Genomic DNA, 24,544 nt, shown 5'->3' with positions numbered 1-24,544 from the left:
TTAGCTCCCGCACATTTGTCTCTTGAATATCGGAATCTGGACGTCCGGACTGCTAAGTAGACATATGCAGGCCCCCGTTGGATGGCAAAAGTGATCCGGACACTGTGGTCCAAATATATAGTGAAGGTTTGAGGGTCCGCTTTGGTCATGCCCTTAGCACCCATAAATCCATAATCCAATCACACCACCAGCCACGTTGATGTTCAGACCAAAATGTTGACGCCTTATAATTCTTTTTAAAAAAAGTGGAAGCCACGGTCTTTGTGTGTTCACACCCTAGATGTGGAGTTCATCCCTTTCGCATGAAGCATTCAGGTGCACTACAGATCAGCAGTATATTCTCTGAAGGAATCAATATTCTTGAGCCAGAAAAATGGTAATAGCAACAAAAAATGTTATTTCAGCCAACCACAACTAGTCAAGTCACACCAACACATCTGCTTCGTTATCATAATCCTCCAAGGGTTTTACAGCTTCACTCCATTTGGTGTGAGCAGAGGCTCCATCTTTCTACACCCTTTTGATCACCGTCTTATCTTCCTGGTAACCAGCTCGGTAAAATTTCAGTCATTCATCCTGATTTGCTAATATTGCTTACTTCCGTTCAACTACTCTAGGATGGTTTGTTTAAACACTCTCCCACCTGAAACATCAAGTGATCTGATAAATAAAAAATAAGCCTAGTACAGAGAATAAGGATAGAAACAATGAGGTGCGCCCATTGGGAAAGTTTGTTTCAGCTCAACAGGAAGAGCAATGGCATAATGCGCAGAAATGCAACTCTCTTGATTAGGTTACTATTGAATCATGAATGCAGAGTTTCAGTTAACAAATACTGCCAGAGGATACAAAACTAGAAGGCCCGACTAATATAAACCTTATACTGTATGGAAACAAGCTCAATCAATTGAAAATCTCCAGAGTTTCAGGAAAGAGGCCCCATCGAAGATCTAAGAGCTCATAGTAGCATCAAGAACTACACTTCTGACCACCACAAGAATTACATATAGGATAATACCATCAAGATACCAAGTTTTCATCTGGAGAAAGATCATGTCAAGAAAAACTTATCCAAGTTCACAATCCCATATCAGAATTAAATATGGGAGTTGACTACCTTTTGGAGAATTATTAAACAGCCCTGTTTCTTTCGAGTTCAGCTTGCAAACTAGCTTATGAAGATATGCCACACATATACGTCCAGTTCAATCCACGTGGAGCAGTCAGAGAGCACTAATCCATATGGTGTGAGCTGAAGATGAAGGGGATGATTAGGAACGAAATCTCTTGCTCAGGTCTGTCGAGGTGAGCATGTCCAGTAAATCATATCAACCAATGTTGAACAAGTATGGCCTAGCAGAAGATGTTGGGTACATGCCGCCAACGAGAACCAGATGACATAGGAGTGGAGAGCCAGAATGACACTGACAAGCAGAACACGCCGAATGCGGAGGTGGAGAGCGATTGGCCACTTAGGCTCGGTTGGTGAATAGCCGGCACAAAACTATGGGACTAATAGGAACCACAGGTTGAAAGGAATTCAGAACAAAAACTTTCAGCCTGCCCAAGACCAAACTAAAACGTCCTCTTCCACAGCCTGAACCAAACCAAACTATTTCTCATCTGTCCACTCCAGCCCATCCAAATGAAACCATTCCCAAAACAAACCAGAAAAACTATTTAATTTTCAAAAAATGACAAGAAAAATCATTTCAGCCCGGACCATTACCCAACATACCCTCTCAAATCAAATGTATATTACCTTGTCAGAGCATGCACACTTGACTCACCCATGATAATGCTAGCCTTCCTCGCTACTCTCGACGAAAACAACACCCTTATCTTTCTTTTGCCTCTTAGCTCCATCACCACTGTCCTTTCCACTGCCAGTTTCTGACCGCATCACCTCAATGATGTCGCTACCATACTTGTCGGTCTTTACCTTCCCTATCAGCTTTTCTAGCTGCACGAGATAGAAAAAAAATGCACATGTTGGAGATGCACTGGCAATCTACTTAGCTGGCAATAACAAGTTAAACCAAGATTTACCTCGGCAATAGTGGTTGGTGTATGGCAGTTTAGCAGGGAAATTTGCTCCGTGGAAAGAACTGCATGCGGGAATATGCCCCCATTACGAGAAGAGATGGTTCTACGCAGGTCATCCAATTTAGCTTCCAAATTGCTCATCTGATTGCGCTTCGCACTTTTGAATCTATCACCACTATCTTGAGAGTGACTAGCACTAGTTAGCTTCACCGGTCTATTCCCTGCATAGTGAAAGCGTGTTCACACCATAATCCACAAGAATTTTTGTAATTCTTTTAGTAACAGGCCAGCAATGGAGACAGTGGCATGTGTGCCTTTACATGTACTCAATGACTTCCATGGAATGATGATAAAGTAAAATGGACTGTTGCAAGAAAAAGAATCATTTACCTTGCAATGCTGGCTTCCACAGTGGTCCTAAGACAACATATGCATTTGTTGTATATGCAGTATGCTGAAATTCTTCTTTCTGGGAGGGAAAAGGATGAATTTTAGCAATCGTTGCCAATCCAGGTGGGGCAAATAAAAAGATGTTTAACAGCTCAAACAACAATGTTTAGATTGCGAAATGCAGTGGCATTATATAGGTAATTCACCACATTGGAGATGCAACAAGTGGCTGCAGACGTGCAAAGAGCAAAAGATGTGTTGCACCAATTGTTTAAAAGCATAAAAATGTTTTCAGGTAATTTAATAATTTCCAACATTAAAATATAACGCTCAATATGTTTAGCATCATGGTCACAGCTATGACTGGTTTTCGTAATCCTAGTCATGATAGTTCTTATGAAGTTTTTACATATAAATAGACATTTAGCATTACCATGAACACAAAAAGAGAGTCCAGCAGGAGTGATTTGTCGACCAACATAAGATTCGAAAATGGAGATACACATACCAAAACACGGTCAAGTATAAGTTGAACTATCAGCTGCTCAATTTCCTCCTTCTTAAGATCAACTGCTTCATTTGAACAACCTGCTTGAGCATTCCCAATTGTAGTGTCAGCTCGGCTCAGAGGAGATACTTTAAGACTCGTGTGATGCAACATTTACCAGGAAAAGACATAAAATACAGAATTCACCAACTTACTGGAATCAAAAAAGTATTAGTCGAGGACATTTACCTGAATGTTTCCACTTTGTTTTGAACTTATCCACTAGCTGCAGCAATGTAGCTCTTTGGTCATTTTGTTGCATTTCTTGGAGAAGTGAAACAATGATTTTTGTATGGTCTGAACAAGAAGTCAGATAACCCATCATCGACAAGAGGATAACACACACGCACAAAAAACAATATCTCTATTTATTTATTTTTGCTATAATTAAAGAATGTGTAGTTCCGTGTTAAAATGGTAGAATCATCATACAGGTAGCATCTATGTCCTTGAGCTCAATACTGGAAACACAGTTGTCACACATTCCTGCAAGAAACTATGTAAATATCAAGATTTAGAAAGTTCAGATCTTGGATAGACGGAAGTACTGAGAAAATACCGTTGCATTCCTGCACGGCCTCTCCAAAATGTTGAAAGAAAGCACCACGACGGCAGTTTTTCTTAGACTGCAAAAATTTAACAAGCTTGCAATCAGAAATTACTGTCAAATACAACTTGACCAGCAGCAACAAAAGGTAGCACGACATTAATTAAGAAAATCAATATACCTTTCTATCCATTCAAGCAAAGGGGACTGAATGGATAATTTCTTGCACGTTTTTTTGAAATACCAACTCCACCTATGTTGTCTCAACATAGCCGGTCCCAAGCCCGGGTAAAGGAGGATTGTGATAGGCTTGGCGAGCCAACGTAAAATCTCAGCCACTCTTATGGAGATGAAACCCAAAAGATTTTCGTTGGGGCGTGACCCCCTCAGCGACGCGCCACATCGGAACCCGGGTGTGGTGTCAAATGGGCAAGGGCCGGGCCGTCACCCCCCCCCCCTCCCCCCCGGTGGCGCGTCGTACCTTGATCTAGATATGGTGGCAAGTGAGCAAGGATCAGGTCGTCGCATCCTTAGTGGCGCGCTACATCGGCGCCTGGATGTAGTGCAAAATGAACAAGGGTCTTCGCATTTGACTCGACGAGTGCGAAGGGTAAGGAAGCTAGCCGAGCCTAGGAGCCAAGGAGGATCCACTTAGGTACCTAGAACGTAGGGTCTCTAACAGGGAATCTTCAGGAGCTAGTTGATGCAGTGGTGAGGAGAGGTGTTGATATCCTTTGCATCCAAGAAACCAAATGGAGAGGACAGAAGGCGAAGGAGGTGGAGGATACCGGCTTCAAGTTGTGGTACACGGGGACGGCTCTAAACAGAAATGGTGTAGGCATCTTGATCAACAAGAGCCTCAAGTATGGAGTGGTAGACGTCAAGAGACGTGGGGACCGGAATATCCAGGTCAAGCTGGTAGTTGGGGACTTAGTTCTCAATGTTATCAGCGCGTATGCCCCGCAAGTAGGCCTCAATGAGAACACCAAGAGGGAGTTCTGGGAAGGCCTGGAGGACATGGTTAGGAGTGTACCGATTGGCGAGAAGCTCTTCATAGGAGGAGACCTCAATGGCCACGTGAGTACATCTAACACGGGTTTTGAAGGGGTGCATGGGGGCTTTGGCTATGGCATCAGGAATCAAGAAGATGTCTTAAGCTTTGCTCTAGCCTACGCCATGATCATAGCTAACACCCTCTTTAAAAAAAAGAGAATCACATCTAGTGACTTTTAGTAGTGATCAACACTCTAGCCAGATTGATTTCATCCTCTCGAGAAGAGAAGATAGGCGTGCGTGCCTAGATTGTAAGGTGATACCTGGAGAGAGTGTTGTCCCTCGGCATAAGCTGGTGGTTGCTGACTTCCGCTTTCGGATTCGTGTCCAGCGGGATAAGTGTGCCAAAGTCGCTAGAACGAAATGGTGGAAGCTCAAGGGGGAGGTAGCTAAGGCGTTCAAGGAGAGGGTCATTAAGGAGGGCCCTTGGGAGGAAGGAGGGGATGCGAACAATGTGTGGATGAAGATGGCGACTTGCATTCGTAAGGTGGCCTCGGAGGAGTTTGGAGTGTCCAGGGGAAGGAGAAGCGACTCTAAGGATACCTGGTGGTGGAATGATGATGTCTAGAAGGCGATTAAGGAGAAGAAAGATTGTTTCAGACACCTATACCTGGATAGGAGTGCAGACAACATAGAGAAGTACAAGATGGTGAAGAAAGCTGCAAAGCGAACTGTCAGTGAAGCAAGGGGTCGGGCGTATGAGGACCTCTACCAGCGATTAGGCACGAAAGAAGGCAAAAGGGACATCTATAAGATGGCCAAGATCCGGGAGAGGAAGACGAGGGATGTTGGCCAAGTCAAATGCATCAAGAACGGAGCAGACCAACTCTTGGTGAAGGACGAGGACATTAAGCATATATGGCGGGAGCACTTCGACAAGCTGTTCAATGGGGAGAATGAGAGTTCTAGCATTGAACTGGACGACTCCTTAGATGATACCTGGGGTGTTTTGTGCGGCGAATCCAGGAGTCTGAGGTCAAGGAGGCTTTAAAAAGGATGAAAGGAGGCAAGGCGATGGGCCTTGATTGTATCCCCATCGAGGTGTGGAATGGCCTCAGGGACATAGCGATAGTATGGCTAACCAAGCTTTTTAACCTCATTTTTCAGGCAAACAAGATGCCAGAAGAAGAATGGAGACGGAGTATATTAGTACTCCCTCCTTCCATTTTTAGAGGGCCTAACTTTTGAATATCACATACTCCCTCTGTCCTAAAATTCTTGTCTTAAATTTGTCTAGATATGGATGTATCTAATACTAAAACGTGACTTGATACATCCGTATTTAGACAAATCTAAGACAAGAATTTTGAGACGGAGGGAGTACCAAGGCAGTCTATCAAAGCTAGAGAAAATTTAGGGATTCACCCGTCATCAAAGCGTCGATTAATTGTGAAAATATGTTCCTCTTTCCTCGTATTAATTTCGCTCCTGTAATTATGCTCTGCGTTCTTCATTTTTATTCTCTCACAGGTCAAATCTGACATGCATTGGCGTGGAGGCCAAAAGAAAACGGCTCGCATGCATGCCATTAAGTGCCTTCTATACTTAACGCTGAACACTCCTTACGAGAGAGGATTAAATGTTGCATGCATCGATTAGCTCGTTTGGCCTTCTATAGATGGAAAAATGAAATTCGGGGTTAGGCCTTATATAGATGGAAGGAGGGAGTACCAATCTTCAAGAACAAGGGGGATGTTCAGAGTTGTACTAATTACCTGGAATTAAGCTGATGAGCCATACAATGAAGCTATAGGAGAGAGTCATTGAGCACCGTTTAGGAAGAATGACAAGCGTGACCAAATATCAGTTTGGTTTCATGCCTGGGAGGTCGACCATGGAAGCCATTTTCTTGGTACGACAACTTATGGAGAGATACAGGGAGCAAAAGGACCTGCATATGGTGTTCATTGACTTGGATCAGGCATATGATAAGATACCGCGGAATGTCATGTGGTGGGCCTTGGAGAAACACAAAGTCCCAACAAAGTACATTACCCTCATAAGGACATGTACGATAATGTTGTGACAAGTGTTCGAACAAGTGATGTCGACATTGATGACTTCCCGATTAAGATAGGACAGCATCAAGGGTCAGCTTTGAGCCCTTATCTTTTTGCTTTGGTGATGGATGAGATCACAAGGGATATACAAGGAGATATCCCATGGTGTATGCCCTTTTGCGGATGATGTGGTGCTAGTTGACGATAGTCAGATGGGAGTCAATAGGAAGTTAAGAGTTATGGAGACAAACCTTGGAATCGAAAGGTTTTAGGCTTAGTAGAACTAAAACCGAGTACATGAGGTGCGGTTTCAGTACTACTAGGCACAAGGAGGAGGAGGTTAGCCTTGATGGGCAGGTGGTGCCTCAAAAGGACACCTTTCGATATTTGGGGTCAATGCTGCAAAAGGATGGGGGTATTGATGAAGATGTGAACCATCGAATCAAACCCGGATGGATGAAGTGGCGCCAAGCTTCTGGCATTCTCTATGACAAGAGAGTGCCACACAAGCTAAAAGGCAAGTTCTATAGGACGGCAGTTCGACCCGCAATGTTGTATGGCGTTGAGTGTTGGCCGACCAAAAGGCGACATGTTCAACAGTTAGGTGTGGCGGATGTGTGGCCACACGAGGAAGGATCGAGTCTGGAATGATGATATACGAGATAGAGTTGGGGTAGCACCAATTGAACTGAAGCTTGTCCAACATCGTCTGAGATGGTTTGGGCATATTGAGGGCGGCCTCCAGAAGCTCCGGTGCATAGCGGACGGCTAAAGCGTGCGGATAACGCCAAGAGAAGTCAGGGTAGACCGAATTTGACATGTTGTATTGAAAAGGGGGGTTAATAGTTACAATCCTCCTAGGAGGCGGTTACAACTCTGGATGGTAATCCTCCTTGATCTTCATGAGCAGCTCAGTAACCGAAGGGCGGCCATGGTTGAAAACGCAGTCATTGCGGTGCTTCCATAGCATCCAAGGAACGAGCAGGACCGCAGAGGCGAGGCCTTTGCGCATGGCCTTGGGCGCGAGCGGCCTCGTGGATTGCCACCATTCGTTGAGACAGGGCTCGTGGGCAAGCAGGGGGCATGGGGCCCGAAGCCAGCTGAGCGTCTCGTGCCAGGTCTGCCGGGCGAAGGGGCAGGCGAGGAGGAGGTGGTTCATTGTCTTGGGCGCCTGGTCGCAGAGTGGGCAGCGCACGGGGTGTGGTAGGCCGCGTCGGGCGAGGCGGTCCGTTATCCAGCAGCGATCCAGGTGCGCTAGCCAATGGAAGAACCGGACACGCGGCGGCAGCCAGCCTTTCCAGGTGAGCTTCCATGCGTCACAGGTGACGGAGCCGTGGAATGTGGCGAGGTAGGCTGATCGGGCAGAGTAGGTGCCGTTCGCGCTCCACTTCCAGCTTAGGCGGTCCGGCTCGGCGAAGAGGGTGGTGTGCTCGATCTTGTGCCAAAGCTGTAGGTACTGCCCAATTTCCTTGACTCCCCCGGTGCCCTGGATGTCTTGCGCCCATCGGTTGGCGAGGAGGCCGTCCGCCACGGTCCGGAGCTTACGGCGGCGTTTGGGGATGCACGCGTATAGGATTCACAGGGGTCCGTGATCACCTGCCCGTCGACCACAAGGCTGTGAATCCTATTCTTTTGCCGCCGATATGTGCACTGCCGGTGGAAGAAGGACGTGTTGGCTTCGCCCTCCTTGAGGGAGGCGAGGCGGGAGCGCTGCCGGGCAATAATAGTCCGCTCGAGCGAGGCGAGGCCGAGGTAGGAGGCCTTGATTTGCCGGCACAACCAGTCCTCGTGAGGAGACAGGGCTCTGTGATCTTGCACGGTGTCAAACCTTAGGAGGAGCTCCCGGGAGATCGTGAGTTTGAGGCACACCGTTTTGACGCTCCAACTTGTGAGCCATGAGCCCGCGCGCGGTCGCCTGCATGCGCGGCATGAGGCGGCGGAAGGGGTCGATGTCGCTCACGGATTGCCAGGTAGCCTCCACGGTGTCATGGAACCCGTCCATGCGCGTCCAGAAGTCCTCGAAGCGGAAGCGGCGATGCGCCGGCGGCATCGGCAAGCAATCAAGCAGCAAAGGACTGTGGTCGGAGACGACCGAGGCAAGGCAACGGAGGTGGCATTCGCCATGCAACTCCTCCCGGTCCGCGGTGCAAAGGACGCGGTCGAGGTGGACTAGTGTCGGGGGCGACTGCTCGTTCGACCACGTGTAGCGGCGACCGTTGAGGTATACCTCCTTGAGCGCTAGGTCGTTGAGGGTGCGCCGGAAGCGACCCATCATCCGCCGGTTGACGTTCCCGTTGTTCTTGTCCGCGTCACGATATATGAGGTTGAAGTCCCCGCAGATCATCCAGGGCCCGGTGCAATCCATACGTATGTCGCGGAGCTCCTGCAGGAAGGCGATCTTGGCCTCGTCCGGCTGTGGTCCGTAGACGACGGTGATCCACCATGGTGTGCCAGCACCGGTGGGGGTGGAAACGCGGGCAGACAAGGCGTTCGCGGTGAATAGGGGGTCAGTGATGACTACCTCCCTACTCTTCCAGGCCAACAGAATGCCGCCACGTGTTCCAAGCGCGGGCAGGTACATGTAGTCCTCGAATTCCGAGCCGAGGGCTTCGAAGACAGTCGACGAGCAGATCAAAGCCATCTTAGTTTCTTGCAAACAGACCAGGGACGTGTTGGCGGTTACAACAAGGGATCTGACAGCAGTACGATGTGCGCACGCGTTGAGGCCGCGCACGTTCCATATCAGGATCTTGGGGTTGTGCTCCATGGGGACGAGGTCGACGAAGGGTGCAGGGGCGCAGCTAGGCCTCGATCAGGTTGCCCGCAACCAGCGTGGTGATCAGCGCGACGGCGGGATCAGCGGGGAGCTCGCGATCCACCAATGCGGCAATGGCCGATAGGACCAATAGGGGGATGGGCGCAACGAAGAGGTCGTCATATGCCTTCATCTCAGCGGCTTTGATCCACTGGTTCACCCCAACGATGCCGAGGATGCGAAGGATGTGGACTTGGGCGCGCCTCTCGGCCGTGGGAGGGGCAGCGGCCTTGCAAGCTGCGGTCGACGCCGAGCGCCCGCAGCGTGGAGAGAAGTTGGGCGGGCATCGCCGTGGCCGCCTGCCGAGGGTCGAGAGGGCCGCGTCGATCTGCTTGGTAGTAGCAGCGAGGAAGTCGCCAAGGGTCCATGCCGTCGTGGCCGCCGCACAGGGGCGGGATCGGCGCGTCGTGATGGGCGGCGACGCAAAGCATGTGGCCGGGCTTGGGGTAGCGGGCACGCTGAATGGGCATCGTCATCTACGAGCGCGCCATGTTGGGCCTCCAGACTCTCTTCGGCGGGTTGCGCTTCATGCTGGGCCTCATGCAGGTCCACAGGGGGCTAGGCCGCGAGGGGGCCCGAGGTATTCTTGCTCAGCACGCTACAAGCGGGATCTCCCAGAGGGGCCGGGTCCTGAGTAGCGTGCAAGGTGGGCACCAACGTGGGGCGGCTCTCCGTGGACTGGTCAACATGTGACGAGGCGCGGGCAAGAGAGGGCGGAGACAGAGTTCCGCTTTGCCCCGACAGCGGATCAGGTGCGGGGACCGAGGGCTGGGAATCCGGGACCTCGCTATCCATCGACAGGCGGTCCGTGGAGCCAACCGGATCCTCATGCGCGCTGGGATTGGCCACTTCTGGCACAGCCGCAGCACGAGCGAGGTCAACCACGCAACACGATGAGGGCGGCCTGGCTAATGCTGCAGCGTCGGGGCGCGCGGCGGGGGAGCCAGGGCCAGCGGGCGTCAAGACGCGCGTGTCGGGGCGCGCAGGTGAGCCAGTCAGTGAGGAAGTCGTAGGGGGTGCAGCTCTGGCCCGACTGGCCGCTTCTTCGGCGTCCTGCGCTTGCCTCCCCGCTTTCCCCTTTTGGAAAAGCGGGGCGGCTCAGCACGTTGGCAGAGGGCCAGGGGTCCATGGTACGGCCTTCGGAGCGCCTCGACGTTGGCGCCGCGTCGACCGCACGGCGACGGGGGGCGGCCCAGCCATCATTGACAGCGATCCCATCGGCCGACGGCGGTGGGCGGGGGCGCGCCAGCCGGAGGAGTCAACGGCCATGCCATCGGCGCGACCACAGGGGTCGCCGGAGGTGCGTCGCCGCTTGCGTCCGTGGCGGCGGCCGCGGTTGCGTCCCGCATCGTGTCCACGGCCAGCATCCCCCTCGTTCCCACCAGGCGCGTTGTCGCTCGGGCCCTGGCCGCGGCGGGAAGGGAGCATGGCCGTTTGGCTGGCCGGAGCACTGGCGAGCGTGATGGTCACAGGGTAGGAGAGGGTGCGGATGGTGGGGGGCCGTGGTCGCGGGCGGGGACCGACTCCACAATCTCCAGGGTGGCTGCACGGCGAATGGTGGCCGGGTCGTGGGTCCGTGCCGTCAGCCGGAAGGTGGCGAGATCTGCGCAGGAGCGCGTGCTTGGATGGAGTCGCTCAATCCAGCAGTTGTTGCGGAGGAGGTGCTCCGCCGTGGACAGGTGCCTTGACTGTGCCAAGATGCCTCGGAGCTCCAGCTGGACGTTGTGGTCAAGGGAGTCGACGATGGCATGGGCTAGCTTGTTCCAAGGGCGGAGCGACATGGTGAAGTCGGCCTCGTTGATGAAGTGGTCGCCGGCGAGATGGTCCATGAGCTCGCGGGTGGAGAGGATGACGAGGAAGTCCTCGGGATGGTGCGCGTGAATGGTGAAGTCGCCGGGTTGGAGGCGGAGGGAGGAGTACAGCACCTCCTCAACATCTCCTGATGCGACCGCCGGCCTGGCCCCGGTGATGGACACGACCATCGCACGACGCAGGACCACCTCGGCCTCCATCTCCACAGAGCGCGACAAGATGACGCGTACCAGGTCGACAGGCGAGGCAGGGGGTGCAGGCGGGGTCGGTGAGCCGCGGCGCGGCGCCTCCGGCGCCACCATGGTGGGAGCAGCCACGACGGCGAGGGCAATGAGCAGAACGCCCTTGTGGTATTTCTTGCAGTCGCGCGAGCCATGGCCGGGGTAGAGGCAGCGACGGCAACGGATGCCATTGGTGCAGTCACACACGGGGTGGCCCGGGTCGAGGCAGCGGAAGCAGAGGCCGGCAGTCGCCTCCGGGGACGGGCTGCAGCGGCGCTGCAGCTGGGAGCTTGAGGCGGCAGCGCGTCGAGTGCCACGGCGCCGGTTCCTGCGGCGCAGGTCTACCTCCGCGTCAATGCCGCCCCAGAGGTAGAAGCATGCTGATAATGTCAAAGAGAGGTCGGGGTAGACCAAACTTGACATGGGAGGAGTCCGTAAAGAGACATCTGATATCACCAAAGAACTAGTCATGGACATGGGTGCGTGGAAGTAAGCTATCCACGTGCCAGAACCATGAGTTGGTTTCGAAGATCTTATGGGTTTCAGCTCTAGCCTACCCCAACTTGTTTGGGACTAAAGGCTTAGCTGTTGTTGTTGTTGTGGACATTGTGCACAGTTTATCCCGCACATGTTCAGCAGTAGTTATTGTAATGAATATCCAGATAGGATACCCAGTAGACCAAAATCATATAGGAAGGCTTTGTTTACAGTTGTTAGTATGGAAGGGACTAAAATCCATGAAATTGGTATAGGCAGGATCAAAAAAAGAAAATCAAGTGTTAAGAGTACTTCCTACTATCTTCTGGCTTCTTAAAAATTGACAGTGTCATGATTGTGAAATGTACCTGACAATATCGTGCTATGTCATAAAGATTTTGCAGACCACAGTTTTCATAGAAGACCATTGAACTCTGTTCATTGAACATAACAAGAGGGAATCTGGGATTATGAAAATGGGAACTCGCAGAACTCACAACAAAGAAAAAACAAGACGGTTTAGCCTCACTTGGCGGGGAACGTCACCAGGCCGATAATATAGAACACATTCTGAAGGCAGTCCATCTCTCCCTGCCCGACCACTTTCCTGAAGTCACGGAATTCTATTTTAAGGGACCACATCGTGAGTGTCAGACAACTGAAAAACATAATACTTAGATGTACCTGGTAGTATGTCTCCATAGATTTGCTAAGGCTATGATGAACCACAAACCTGACTGCAGAACCAAATGAAATATGTATTTAGTTTCCTAGATAGTATAGTTGCAAACATAATAATCCTAGTTGCTCCATATCACCAGTCTAACGGCTTCAGACTCAACAATGAGTATCCCAGTAATCTTGTTCAAATTATACAGGAGGAATTGCACATAATTGAATATCCTATATTCAAATATCCCACGACAACTGGAAAGGCACGAGCACATCCAGTAAATGACTAAAGGGAATGACTAAATCATTCCTGAACTAGGCAAAAACAAGAACAAATAAACAGTACCAATTAATTATTTTAAGGATTATCAAAGAGAAAGGACATGAATATCAAAGAGTAAAGGGAATGACTAAAGGGAATGACTAAATCATTCCTGAACTAGGCAAAAACAAGAACAAATAAACAGTACCAATTAATTATTTTAAGGATTATCAAAGAGAAAGGACATGAATATCAAATAAACAGTAAATGACTAAAGGGAATGACTAAATCATTCCTGAACTAGGCAAAAACAAGAACAAATAAACAGTACCAATTAATTATTTTAAGGATTATCAAAGAGAAAGGACATGAATATCAAAGAGTATCGCACCATAGGTCCCTTAATATGCGAAGGTGGTGCAAGAAGGTGAATGAACTCAGAAAGATATTTATACCCACAAACATGTATAAGTGGTTCAAAGATGTGATTTATCTGATGTGGTTGTCCTCCTAAGAGGCTTAAGAGTCAATTCTACATCTCAAATGAAATACAACCCAAACTCTATCCCTAGCAAATAGCGATCCAATGTATCAAAGTCTAAGGCTTCTTTGTTTCGTAATATTCCACGAACGCAGTAATAGGGAAAATGCTGGATTGCATTGGCATAAGAGAACATAGGAACTTGCTAAGAGATTGTGCGGTGGCTCATAAGGATAATTTACTAATTATAAGGTTTATAGTCCTACAGATCAAACATCAGCCATTCAGCCTCAACTCCCCCGCGTTCTTACTCAATTTAACTGTGTCAGTACTGTGTCAGGAAGGGGATGTAGAGCATAAATGGCGGAGAGTTGTGGAGATGGTGGAAACCGCTACTATCGATATAAATCTACAAGAAAAAAGATAAGACGGAATATAGAGTGAGGAGTTGCCGGGAGGGTGGAGAGAGGAACAGTACATGGATGACATGTGCCAGTACCACATAAGTGCTAGTGCAACATGGATGCCTTGATAACTAGGCAGAAACTGGGTACGGGTACATAGTCCAAGCTTATGGGCTAACTTTTCATCAGTTTTTGGAAACTTGAGGCATCAAGATAATTATAGATTAGTTAAGTATAGATCTACATCTTGAACAGATGTCATCATTGTGATCAAAGTCCAAAACTGCACGTACCGTCTGGTTTATTGATTCCCATTCCGAACGCCACCTACATAATGTAACGGGCAATTAAATGGTAGGAGAGGAGGGGGGGGGCAGAGGGGGAGAGAGAGCACATACTGTTCCAACAATGACCTGTGATTTGCTTTTACTCCAACTGTTGAAAAGAAACAGTGGACTAGTTATATGCAACCATAAGAGAGATAGCAGCTCAAAATGCAGATTTACACACGAAAAACAATTTAATAATGCCGTGTCCTTAGGGTTTGGAGCTTAATCTCCACTTTCTGGTTTATCAATAGCGGGTACGATTACATGGCTATTCCTTTGTGTATATGGAGAGATGGGAGAAAAGGAAGGCTCAAACCATAAGGCAGGCACTAACAAACTTGGAAACTAATTGGCATGGGATTCCCTAGGTTATCGAGGAATCAAGCAGCCAGCTGCTTGTCCTTATCCTTGTGCGTGTGGCACCCTGCCCAACATGACAAACAAAGTGATACTTAATACCAGAATAATTCTTACATCAACATTTACATGGCTCGGATACTCAAAGAGAGGTCAGCAACACAACTCTGTAATTTCCAACTAAATTAAGATTCAGAAACATGCTACACATGTTCAGGGGTTCACTGTTCAGAACAGTGATTGATCAGTTGGACATGCTGTGGTTATTAGTCAAAGTGTTTTTTTTATTGAACTGTAGACTTTCATTCTGATATTAGTTCTTATGTATTTTTCATGGGCAGGGCAGGTATCGCTAAAAAAACTTTATATGGCATTTGTTTCCCAAATAAATGGGTGTTAAAAGAGTAGGTTTGTCCCTCCCAAAGTCAGTGGGCTTTGACTTCAACTGGTGCAGATTATACAAAATGTTCCATTTGATCTTTCAGATAAACGCAGAGGCACCTTAGTTATAAGGATCCAGAATGGGTATAAATGACATCAACTTCTGGAGAACTATCACTATCAACATGATATGAGAAGAATTCAGAGTTATGCAAGGAAACTCATTTTGTTCATGCAGGGAGACTGCCATAAAGTTGATAAACAGAATTCTTCAAACATATCCTAATACATCTAAGGTACATACTAATGTTGTGATAAGCATGTGATCAATTTGGAATGAGAGTAACAGAAAATCCATCATCGAAGAGAAAACTTCAGCTCAGAGAAAAAATGAATAAAAATTGTCAACGCACCGCATATGAACTTTCTCACGAGCAACAACATCCATATCTGCATGATAATAATCTGCTGAAATACCCCTTCCACGCAATTCTTTGGCAACCTGTTTGTCAGTAAAGTGCATGATTTCAACAAAACGTGCAAGAGCACAAAGGAAAATTGTGCTGGTCCAGACTGCAGAAAATGATTGCCACTTTAAACTACAAGAGCGAGTCATGTTCGACTGGCAGATCTATCAACAAATACTAGCATATGAAACTCAAATACTCAATATTACAATATAATTTACGAAAAAATGCTTACTTCTGAGTAACACTCGTTTTTTCATATGCCATTGAATAATTCCCTATTCATTATATGCTGTACATTTCCAAAATTTACTTCACCATCTACCATCCCAGCTCATTTTGCCCTTTTGTGAAGTAGTGCACCAATAATCATGTCCATGCCAACCAACCAATGGACGTTTTGCGAGAATGTTATGTATTCATTTCATAATGTGTACTCTTGTCTACGTATTCAGTTGCCATTCCATTTATTCAGAATTTTCTTTGGAAACAGTTATTCAGATTATGCTACTACACAAATGCATCTTCGCTACACCTAACCGTTGAACATGTCGCCTTTTAGTCAGCCAACACTCGGCACCCTACAACATTGAGGGTCGAATTGCCGTCCTATAGAACCTGCCTTTTAGCTTTTGTGGCACTCTTTTGTCACAGAGAACGCCAGAAGCTTGGCACCACTTCATCCATCCGGCTTTGATTCGATGGCTCACACCTTCATCGATATCACCATCCTTCTGCAGCATTGACCCCAAATATCCAAAGATGTCCTTCTGAGGTACCACCTGCCCATCAAGGCAAACCCTCCTCCTCCTCGTGCCTAATAGTACTAAGATCGCACCTCATGTACTCAGTTTTGGTTCTACTAAGCCTAAAACCTTTCGATTCCAAAGTTTGTCTCCGTAGCTCTAACTTTCCATTCTCCATCTGAGAGGGCATTTGTGAGCATGGATGTTACATTCCGTGAATCGGAACCTTTTTATGGTAAGAAAACTAATATAGGTGTCATGTTTTTAGGACTTGATTAATGTCTCCAACCGGAGGTTGGTCAAGAGGGGAGAGTAGTAGCACACAGCAGATGCAGATGCAATAGTCACTAGGCGAACTAGGCGGCTCAATATTAACTCCTGTGGCTCCTGTGATACAAGCATCGACTTCCACCGGTGATGTGCAGGTTGGTGCATCGGCTCAAATTGGTAGTGTGCCCAGGTGGACAACAGAGGAAGAGGAGCAGCTAGCTGAAGGCTCTATGTAAGAACAAGACATGGGTACTAACACCCCTCCCAACATGAAAGAAGGCAGTCAGCTGCAAGTGGGTGTACACTGTGAAGCAGAATGCAGAAAGAAAGACTGAAAGGTAGAAAGCAAGGCTTGTAGCGAGGGGTACAACCAGACATACGGCATTCAGTACGATGAGACTTTTGCCCCAGTAGCGAAGATGAACACTATGAGGATTCTGATCTACTGTGCAGCAATTCGGGTGGTCTTTACATCAACTTGATGTGAAGAATGTTTTCTTGCATGGGGACTTGCTGGAGGTGGTCTACATGGAAATCCCACCTGGGTTCTCGACTTCTGAGACTGCTGGCAAGGTTTGCAGGCTAAAGAATGCCCTTTACGGATTGAAGCAGTCTCCAAGAGCTTGGTTTGACAAGTTTAGACGGGTGGTGTATGACATGGGGTATGGTGGGAAGATTATTATGCCTGTGTCACACACGACCAGATATTGAATGTGCAGTAAGGGCCAGTTCTTTTGGGTGGCTTAAAAAATAAGCTACCTCTCCCCAGCTTCAAAAATAAGCCGCTTCATAAATTTGTTGAGGCTTCTAAATTAGTCATCCTATAACTAGTGCAGAAGCCCCAATGAATGAGAGAGGGGGCTTATGGGAAAAGCTGGGGATGAGGAGGCTTAAAAAAGAACTAGCCCTAAGTGTTGTGAGCAGATACATGCATGAGCCTAGAAGTGAACATCTTAAGGCAGTACATAGAATCTTGAGATACTTGAAAGGTACTCATGGGAAAGGACTGTTGTTCAAGAGTCATGGACACCTTGTTGTAGATGGTTATTGTGATGTTGATTGGGCTAGCTACCTGGAGGTCAAGCATTCAACTTCAGGACATTGTGTTTTTGTAGGAGGAAATCTAGTGTCTTGGAGAAGCAAGAAACAACCTGTTGTTTCCAAATCAAATCAAAGGCTGAATACAGAGCCATGTCTCAGGACAATGAACCTATTAGAAGAGCTGAATATATTTAAGACCAGTTGCATGAATGTATGTTGTGACAACAAGTCGGCAATTAATTATAGGCTTATAGCAAACAACCAAGCTCAACATGATAGAACCAAACATGTGGAGACAGGCAGATTCTTTATCAAAGAAAAGCTGGATGCTGGGATTATCAAGATAGAGCATGTGAGTTCAGGGCAACAAATTGCAGATTACTTGACTAAAGGCTGGAACCAGAGAATGCAGCTTAGCGTGTGATAAGATGGGAATGATAGATATCTACCACCTCTCTTGAGGGGGGGTGTTGTATGTGTGGCCCATCCCTGCTGGCCCATGAGGCCCAGGCCCAGGCCCATACTGGTCAAGTGGCTGGCTGACCTAAACATAGTGCTCGACACTGTCTGACCCTGAGCGTCGCCAGTGCTCTAGAACCCTGCGGTTGGTATGCCCCTCCCAAACCCACAAATATCTCAAGCATTGAGTCAACTAGTTTACCTATTTGACAAATCAGATCATATGACGTAACAGATAGCGTAAAGTCTGAAAGAATGTAAACCACACATTAAAACTAAATGGAGAGGTTACAGTTACAGCTATTGGAATGACAGATATTGATTTACATGCCAGCAAACAATTGAAATGAAAGCATCTCAGTATGTGTGGTCTACGAACCTGTTCACATTCTTTCCTGGAAAAACAATACACTATCCCGGATTCGTTATTTGGATATGATTCGCTTATGAAATTTGCAATCTCATCAATAACAACCTTTCCAACTGATGACTTCTCATATACCTACATGATGAGCATCAGCATGTAAATTGGTTAAATCCTATGTTCCCCTCCTGTGTGCTTCTGCAATACACTTTCTCATGGTTGTATCAAGAAAAGTAAACTAAAGCATACTCTATAGAAAAGGTTGGGTCTGTTAACAGTGCTGACAAACTTGACAGATCTTGGGATATGAAGCATCTCTATCAGATCCATTTGCACTTTACTTGTTGCAGTTGCCTACAAAAAACAAAAGTTTCTGCTTCACAAATTTTTACTTCTTCTAACTTGAATTCACTTGCATAACTCACAGTTAAAGCTATCATGGGAACACTGGGAAACTGGATCTTCAATATGCCCAGATTCTTGTAGTCTGGACGGAAATCGTGCCCCCATTGGCTGCAGCAGTGTGCCTCCTACATGATAGTTGTCAGTGGGTAACTCTAGATAGATAATATTGTGCTTGAAAGCACGGGTTGATCTTATAATTCTTACATGAGGTACAAACTACAAATAATATGAGGTGATGAGCAGCTTAGAAAATGTGGATAGTCAACAGAATAATCAAGATTAATTGCTCTTCTTGTGTGAGTACATGTCACAAATTATTAGAGCAAACCATACTTTTTTTGTGCATCTCTTATTTTAGTCTGTGAGGGGAAGTTCAGTATTTTAACAGGCAAAGTACACATATTTGAATAGTAATATTGTTAGAGACAGACTGAATAAACATGGACATTATCGACATTAACCAGCACAAAGTAAATAGTAAATTCTTAGACACTGCAAGTATCACACAAGATCCAACTTTAGCCAGTCAAAAGGTGATCATTACGTGGTTCATAATGTAAAAGTGTTGCAATCATGTATAGTTCAATGAAACCAGCAGATTAGATAATCAAAAAATAAACAAAAGACTACAGCATATATTTTGGCATTGGCAACGAAGGGAGAAAATATCATCACTCACATCTATTGCAACAAGAGAAAGACGCCCAGCATGATGGCATTTCTCAAGCTTAGACATGAACCTTTTACTTTTGGATATCTTTTCAGGTGTCACATACAATATCTTCAATTCCCCTTCACCTTTTTCAAGTGCCTTATAAATGAACTTCTCGATTTCCTTGTTGGTAGTGGAAGTCAACATGTGAGCTGGTATACCTAAGGCCGCCAGTCCCATGACCTACAATAGCACAAATCCTCAAGAGTGAGAACGAGCATATATAGGGCAAGAAAAGAACAGAAAAGTCTTAAACACCTGGTCCTGAATAAGCGAAAGCAAAGGACTGACGACAAGTGTAATTCCATCACGAAGTACAGCTGGAAGTTGATAACACAGACTCTTCCCTCCACCAGCAGCCATTATAACCAGAACATCTTTTCCGCTCATGATGGAGTTAATTATCTGGAATGACAGCATGCTTAAAGAATGCAAAACAAGAAAAAACTACACAATTCTAACAATACTGAGATAGTTTTTGGTATATAGCATTAGGTTCAACACTACCAAGAAATGGGAGATAAAAAATAAAAAGACATCAAAGGGCATTGAGCAACAGATAACGGATAAAACAATTGACATGCTACAAAGCAGTATCTTACGTATATGAAGAATTTCAAACGTAAGATTCTTCACAAAATAAAGCTATTATAAGATGTCACTTGTGGTGTTAAAAATTATATATATATCCTGGATAATTTTTGCGGGTTAATAAGCAGTTCATCAAAGAGTAAACATCAAAATTAAAAATAAATATATTATTTCTGCTACAAACTTACTTCTCGTTGATTTGACCTGTAGGAAGAAATACCAAATACATTGAATCGAGTGTCATCAACCTGAGAATCCCATGAGAACTTTCCAGACCAATCTTCCAGAGGAACTGAAGGGGCACTATTTGATGTATCTCTGGAAGTTTTAGATATTTCCAGCAAAGCCTTCAACTGTGCTTGGCGCTCATACAATTCTTCTTGCTGATCAAGTAATGTCTTGATTTTGTCTGCATATAATAATTTTAAGAGGAAAACTAGCTCAGTAGCACTCAAACAGGTTAAAGGTGTAATTAAGAAAAAAAACACCAGAAAAGACAGCTGGTGACATCTGATTCTATGTTTGAACTAACTCCACTTGCTGGAAAATAAGAAAATGCCCTTTAACATCAATTGAAGAGGACAAGAGGGAGCGAGGGCCAAGTGCACTAATAGTGGCGACATTAGCCGCCTCCATATACGTACATGGAATAAGTTGCCATGTTCAAAACTATACATTTAGAAGTATGAATGTGGTTCATGATATGTATTTATCAGTTAACTAAAGAAGGTGTCATTGCTTATCCTTGGGACCATACGACTAATAGACCATTTGGGGTTGTTGTACAGGCAAGTGTGGCTGGCCCGTTTCCACACAGATGGCATGCAATTGGAAATTAGATATGCTGTATGTCAACTTCCTGCCCTGCATTCTTGGCTCTACCGTGGTTATTCTACAAATTAGTTGTTATGGGCAAAGGATACAGATAACGAACTCATTTAACTGAAATATTTATGGAATATGGATCAATGGTGGATGATGATTATAGCGATGACCTTGTAGTCCATTGAGTTGAGACTCCACCAGCAAAAGTTCTTCCTCGATGATTTCTTCCTCCTCCATGCCTCTTCACCTATATTTTTGAAATATACAGAGTGTGATTTTTGCAGATTAATTGGAGTACATAAGTGGAAGGATTTGATGATAAACTAGGAAAAGAAGATAGCAGAGGCAGGGGCGCGGAACTAATGCCTGTGGGTTGTATCCGAGAGTGAAGAGCAGAACAGCAGGGATACCAAGACGAAGGCCGGTGTAGATGGGTGTCGAGGTCACCGGTGCAGATGGAGAAACACGAGGGGTCGTGGATGACCTGCGGGCGGGGAGGCACGAGGTAGAGGACAGCGGAACTAATGCCGGGGCGACGGCGGGATGACAGGCGGGAGCTCTGGATTCGGTAAGTTCGTGCTGGTGGCGGTGAAGGCGGCGCTCGCCGGTGTTCAGAGGTTGGGACTGGGGAGGAGAGGAACCGGCAGGAAGGGTTCTTTGGAGCATTTACGGAAACATCCTCCAGCTCTGTTATAACTACACGCTGTTTCTTGTCCTTCAATGTTTTTTTTGTTTTTTCTTTTTGAGAGAATTGTCCTTCAATGTTTTGCTAAGCCGTTTTCGATTCGGATGATTGGCATGTATGGTGCCATAATGCCATTAGAGCATCTTCAGTGGCAGCTCTAAAATATGAAACGGGAAAGATTTATAGAGCACTAAAAAATACTTTCTCCGTCCAAAAATATTTGTCGGAGAAATGAATAAAAATGGTTGTATTTAGAATTAAAATACGTCTGATACATCAATTTCTCTGACAAGTATTTCTAGACGAAGGGAGTAAGTTTTGTGGTATCAGAAAATTTTCTTCTCCAGCAGTAAAAACTCTAATAACTATCCTAAAATAGAACACTACAATTGCATACATATTGAAACAAATAATATCAAACTCATCCCAAATAAATCCAAAACAAATAAAAAACAAATAGTACAAGCATAACTCAAATTCAACAATCTACAAAATCAATTATTACATAGTTCATGAATCCACAACATCAAATTCAACAATTGTTCATCACACCTAACGACAAAGTCCACACATGACATGTACACATAGAGATAAAATTAGTGGTCTTGTTGCCCATGCCATTGACCATCACTCCTCAATGAGAACTTTTTTAAGATATTCATGTGTATTAGAATCTCGAATGCCCTGGTACCCGAAGAAAGCATCGGATTCGGTCTTCCCTTCCATCGGCCGCACCGGTTGTCCATGAGTTCATAAAAGTTGCAATCCAAATCTTTTCTCACGCTCATTCTCAATTACCATGTTGTGCATGATCACGCGGGCAATGATAATGTACCAAAGGATCTCTTGATCCCAAAACCTAGTTGGTCGCATAATAGCAAATTGGGCTTGCAAAATTTCAAAAGCCCTCTCCATGTCTATACTAGCAGTTGCTTGAGCATTACGGTAGTAAACTTCTTTTTTACCTTGGGGGCTTGAAATTGGCTTCACAAAAGTAGCTACTTTGAATATATCCCATCTACAAGGTAGTACTCCGTGTTGTATGGGTCATTTACTTGGAACTACACTGGTAATGATTCCCCATTGGCTAACTTTGCAAAGAGAGGTGGCCTCTGGGGCACATTATGTCATTGCAAGATTCCGGGATCCCAAAATATGCATGCACCTCAAGAATGATTGCGGCACCCTTATTGTGTCACTTTGATTGTCCATGTCATGATGCAGGGCAGTTATTTCACTTTTTAGTGGATGCAATAAATGGAACCAATCATACCTAGAACTCATATGTTTTGTCCATCTCCAAAAGCCTTGCCATGTCCTGAGCATTCGTGCTCTCAAATACTATGACCTGAACACTTCAACCACCGCCTTTGCAAAATTCTTGACGTAAAAGATTCAAGTGCTCTCTCCATTGCCAAGTTATTATCAATGAAATCTACCGGAACGCCACATGTGTTAGGACCACCCTTACTAGAGAACCTAACAAGATGGACCTAGCCAAGGCGGGCCCAGCAGATAGTGATAGTTGATCAAGCAAGACTGCAAGTGAGGTGGAGGCTATGACAAGTCGAGCGGCGGTGATTGGCTAAAGCAGGCCAGTGTGGTTGGAGTCTTCTTATAGGCCTAGAGTTTATGTAGAGGATTATGAAATGTTATTGTAAACACCGCCAAGAGCTGATCTCCTCTGGAATCCTTCCTCACCTACCCTATTCCCTTTCTTCCTCCACACGAACTACTCGCCCTAGATCCGTCGAGAGGCGAGGAAAGTTACATCTGGTATCAGAGGTCCATCGATATTGCGATTTGGAAACTGCATACCCAAAGCTGTGCTACCAGACCAAGCAGGCGGAGCAGGTGTCGGTGTCAAAAACGGCGGATCTCGGGTAGGGGGTCCCGAACTGTGCGTCTAAGGCTAATGGTAACAGGAGGCGGGGGACACAATGTTTACCCAGGTTCGGGCCCTCTCGATGGAGGTAATACCCTACTTCCTGCTTGATTGATCTTGATGATATGAGTATTACAAGAGTTGATCTACCACGAGATCATAGAGGCTAAACCCTAGAAGCTAGCTTATGATTATGATTGTTCTTGCCCTACGGACTAAACCCTCCGGTTTATATAGACACCGGAGGGGGCTAGGGTTACACAGAGTCGGTTACAGAGAAGGAAATCTTCATATCCGAATTGCCAAGCTTGCCTTCCACGCAAAGGAGAGTCCCACACGGACACGGGATGAAGTCTTCAATCTTGTATCTTCATAGTCCAATAGTACGGCACAAGTACATAGGTCGGCTGTCCGAGGACCCCCTAATCCAAAACTCCCTCAGTAGCCCTTGAACCAGGCTTCAATGACGACGAGTCCGGCGTGCAAATTGTCTTCGGCATTGCAAGGCGGGTTCCTTCTCCGAATACTCCAAGGTAGATTTTGAACACACGAATCGTGTCCGGCTCTGCAAAACAAATTCCACATACCACCATAGAGAGCACAAAATTGCACAAATCTAATCTGCTGACAACTTTTCATAGTGTGACATCACGCCACGGCCTGGTCATTATGCGAACCGTTTTTCTCAACCTGCTACTGCACATATTGCGAGGCGGTTTTATTGGCACATCTTGTCGAAGCAGAGATCGTGTCCCCTTATCACGGGATTCTCATCAATACGGGTGTGGGTAACCCAACCGCGCCATCAACGCGGCGCTTGGGGAATAAGCGAGTTTATGGGGCAAGTGGGGAGGCGCACAGTTTCTACCGCCTTTATAAAGAGATAAGGATTCCCCCTTTTCACCCAAGCCCTCTTCTTCCTCCGCTCATCCATTCTCGCTCGAGCTCCAGCGCCCAAGCTTTCACCTTCTCCGCAAAGTCATTCCAAGCATGTCCGGAGCGGGAGGCAAGTGGATGGCCTCCTCCGTCACGGAGGAGGACATTATGAAGCTTCGGGAGGCCGGATACCTGTCCGCAAACATCGCGCACCGGCTTTCGGCCGAAGGGCAGATCGTCCCCACCCCGAAACCCCAGGAGAGGGTAGTGTTCCTCGCTCACTTCGTAGCGGACTGGGTTTCCCCCTCTACCCGTTTGTCCGCAGGCTGATGTTCTACTACGGGCTGGACTTCCATGATCTGGCCTCCAATTTCATCCTCAACATCTCAGCGTTTATCGTCGTGTGCGAGGCCTTCCTCCGCAT

General features: G+C 46.6%; 1 protein-coding gene across 2 annotated transcripts; it reads right to left on the bottom strand.

Annotated features, from left to right (window-relative positions):
* Positions 1–327: 327 nt before the first annotated feature.
* LOC119295685 (ATP-dependent DNA helicase Q-like 2) lies at positions 328–21,327 on the bottom strand. 2 transcript variants are annotated; one of them, XM_037574131.1, is made up of 22 exons: positions 21,041–21,327; positions 20,845–20,921; positions 20,038–20,258; positions 19,517–19,663; positions 19,226–19,441; positions 18,567–18,671; positions 18,391–18,495; positions 18,157–18,279; positions 15,208–15,296; positions 14,126–14,162; positions 14,021–14,054; positions 12,593–12,645; positions 12,438–12,515; positions 12,277–12,342; positions 3,543–3,609; positions 3,416–3,469; positions 3,173–3,280; positions 2,945–3,024; positions 2,437–2,515; positions 2,050–2,267; positions 1,763–1,963; positions 328–643 (listed from the first exon to the last, which is right to left on the bottom strand). In XM_037574131.1, exons 2-21 carry the CDS (start codon positions 20,909–20,911, stop codon positions 1,802–1,804), a joined length of 2,109 nt encoding a protein of 702 aa, XP_037430028.1. In that variant the 5' UTR covers positions 20,912–20,921; positions 21,041–21,327; the 3' UTR covers positions 328–643; positions 1,763–1,801. The 2 variants fall into 2 exon arrangements, with proteins under 2 accessions (XP_037430028.1, XP_037430029.1); XM_037574132.1 differs by lacking the exon at positions 12,277–12,342 and having other exon boundaries at positions 3,416–3,479; positions 12,406–12,515.
* Between the last annotated feature and the right edge of the window lie 3,217 nt (positions 21,328–24,544).

Source organism: Triticum dicoccoides, chromosome 4B (genome assembly GCF_002162155.2).
Source record: "Triticum dicoccoides isolate Atlit2015 ecotype Zavitan chromosome 4B, WEW_v2.0, whole genome shotgun sequence".
In the NCBI taxonomy this organism is placed as follows: Eukaryota; Viridiplantae; Streptophyta; class Magnoliopsida; order Poales; family Poaceae; genus Triticum; species Triticum dicoccoides.
This window is presented reverse-complemented; position numbering and strand designations above follow the sequence as displayed.

Excerpts from the sequence above, each read along its gene's own strand:
- LOC119295685 (XM_037574131.1), bottom strand. The coding sequence starts at position 20,911 with ATGGAGGAGGAAGAAATCATCGAGGAAGAACTTTTGCTGGTGGAGTCT. Across the intron at positions 3,610-12,276 it reads ACATAGCACGATATTGTCAG|TCTAAGAAAAACTGCCGTCG; the intron begins GTACATTTCACA and ends AAATTTTTGCAG. Across the intron at positions 3,470-3,542 it reads GGCCGTGCAGGAATGCAACG|GAATGTGTGACAACTGTGTT; the intron begins GTATTTTCTCAG and ends AGTTTCTTGCAG.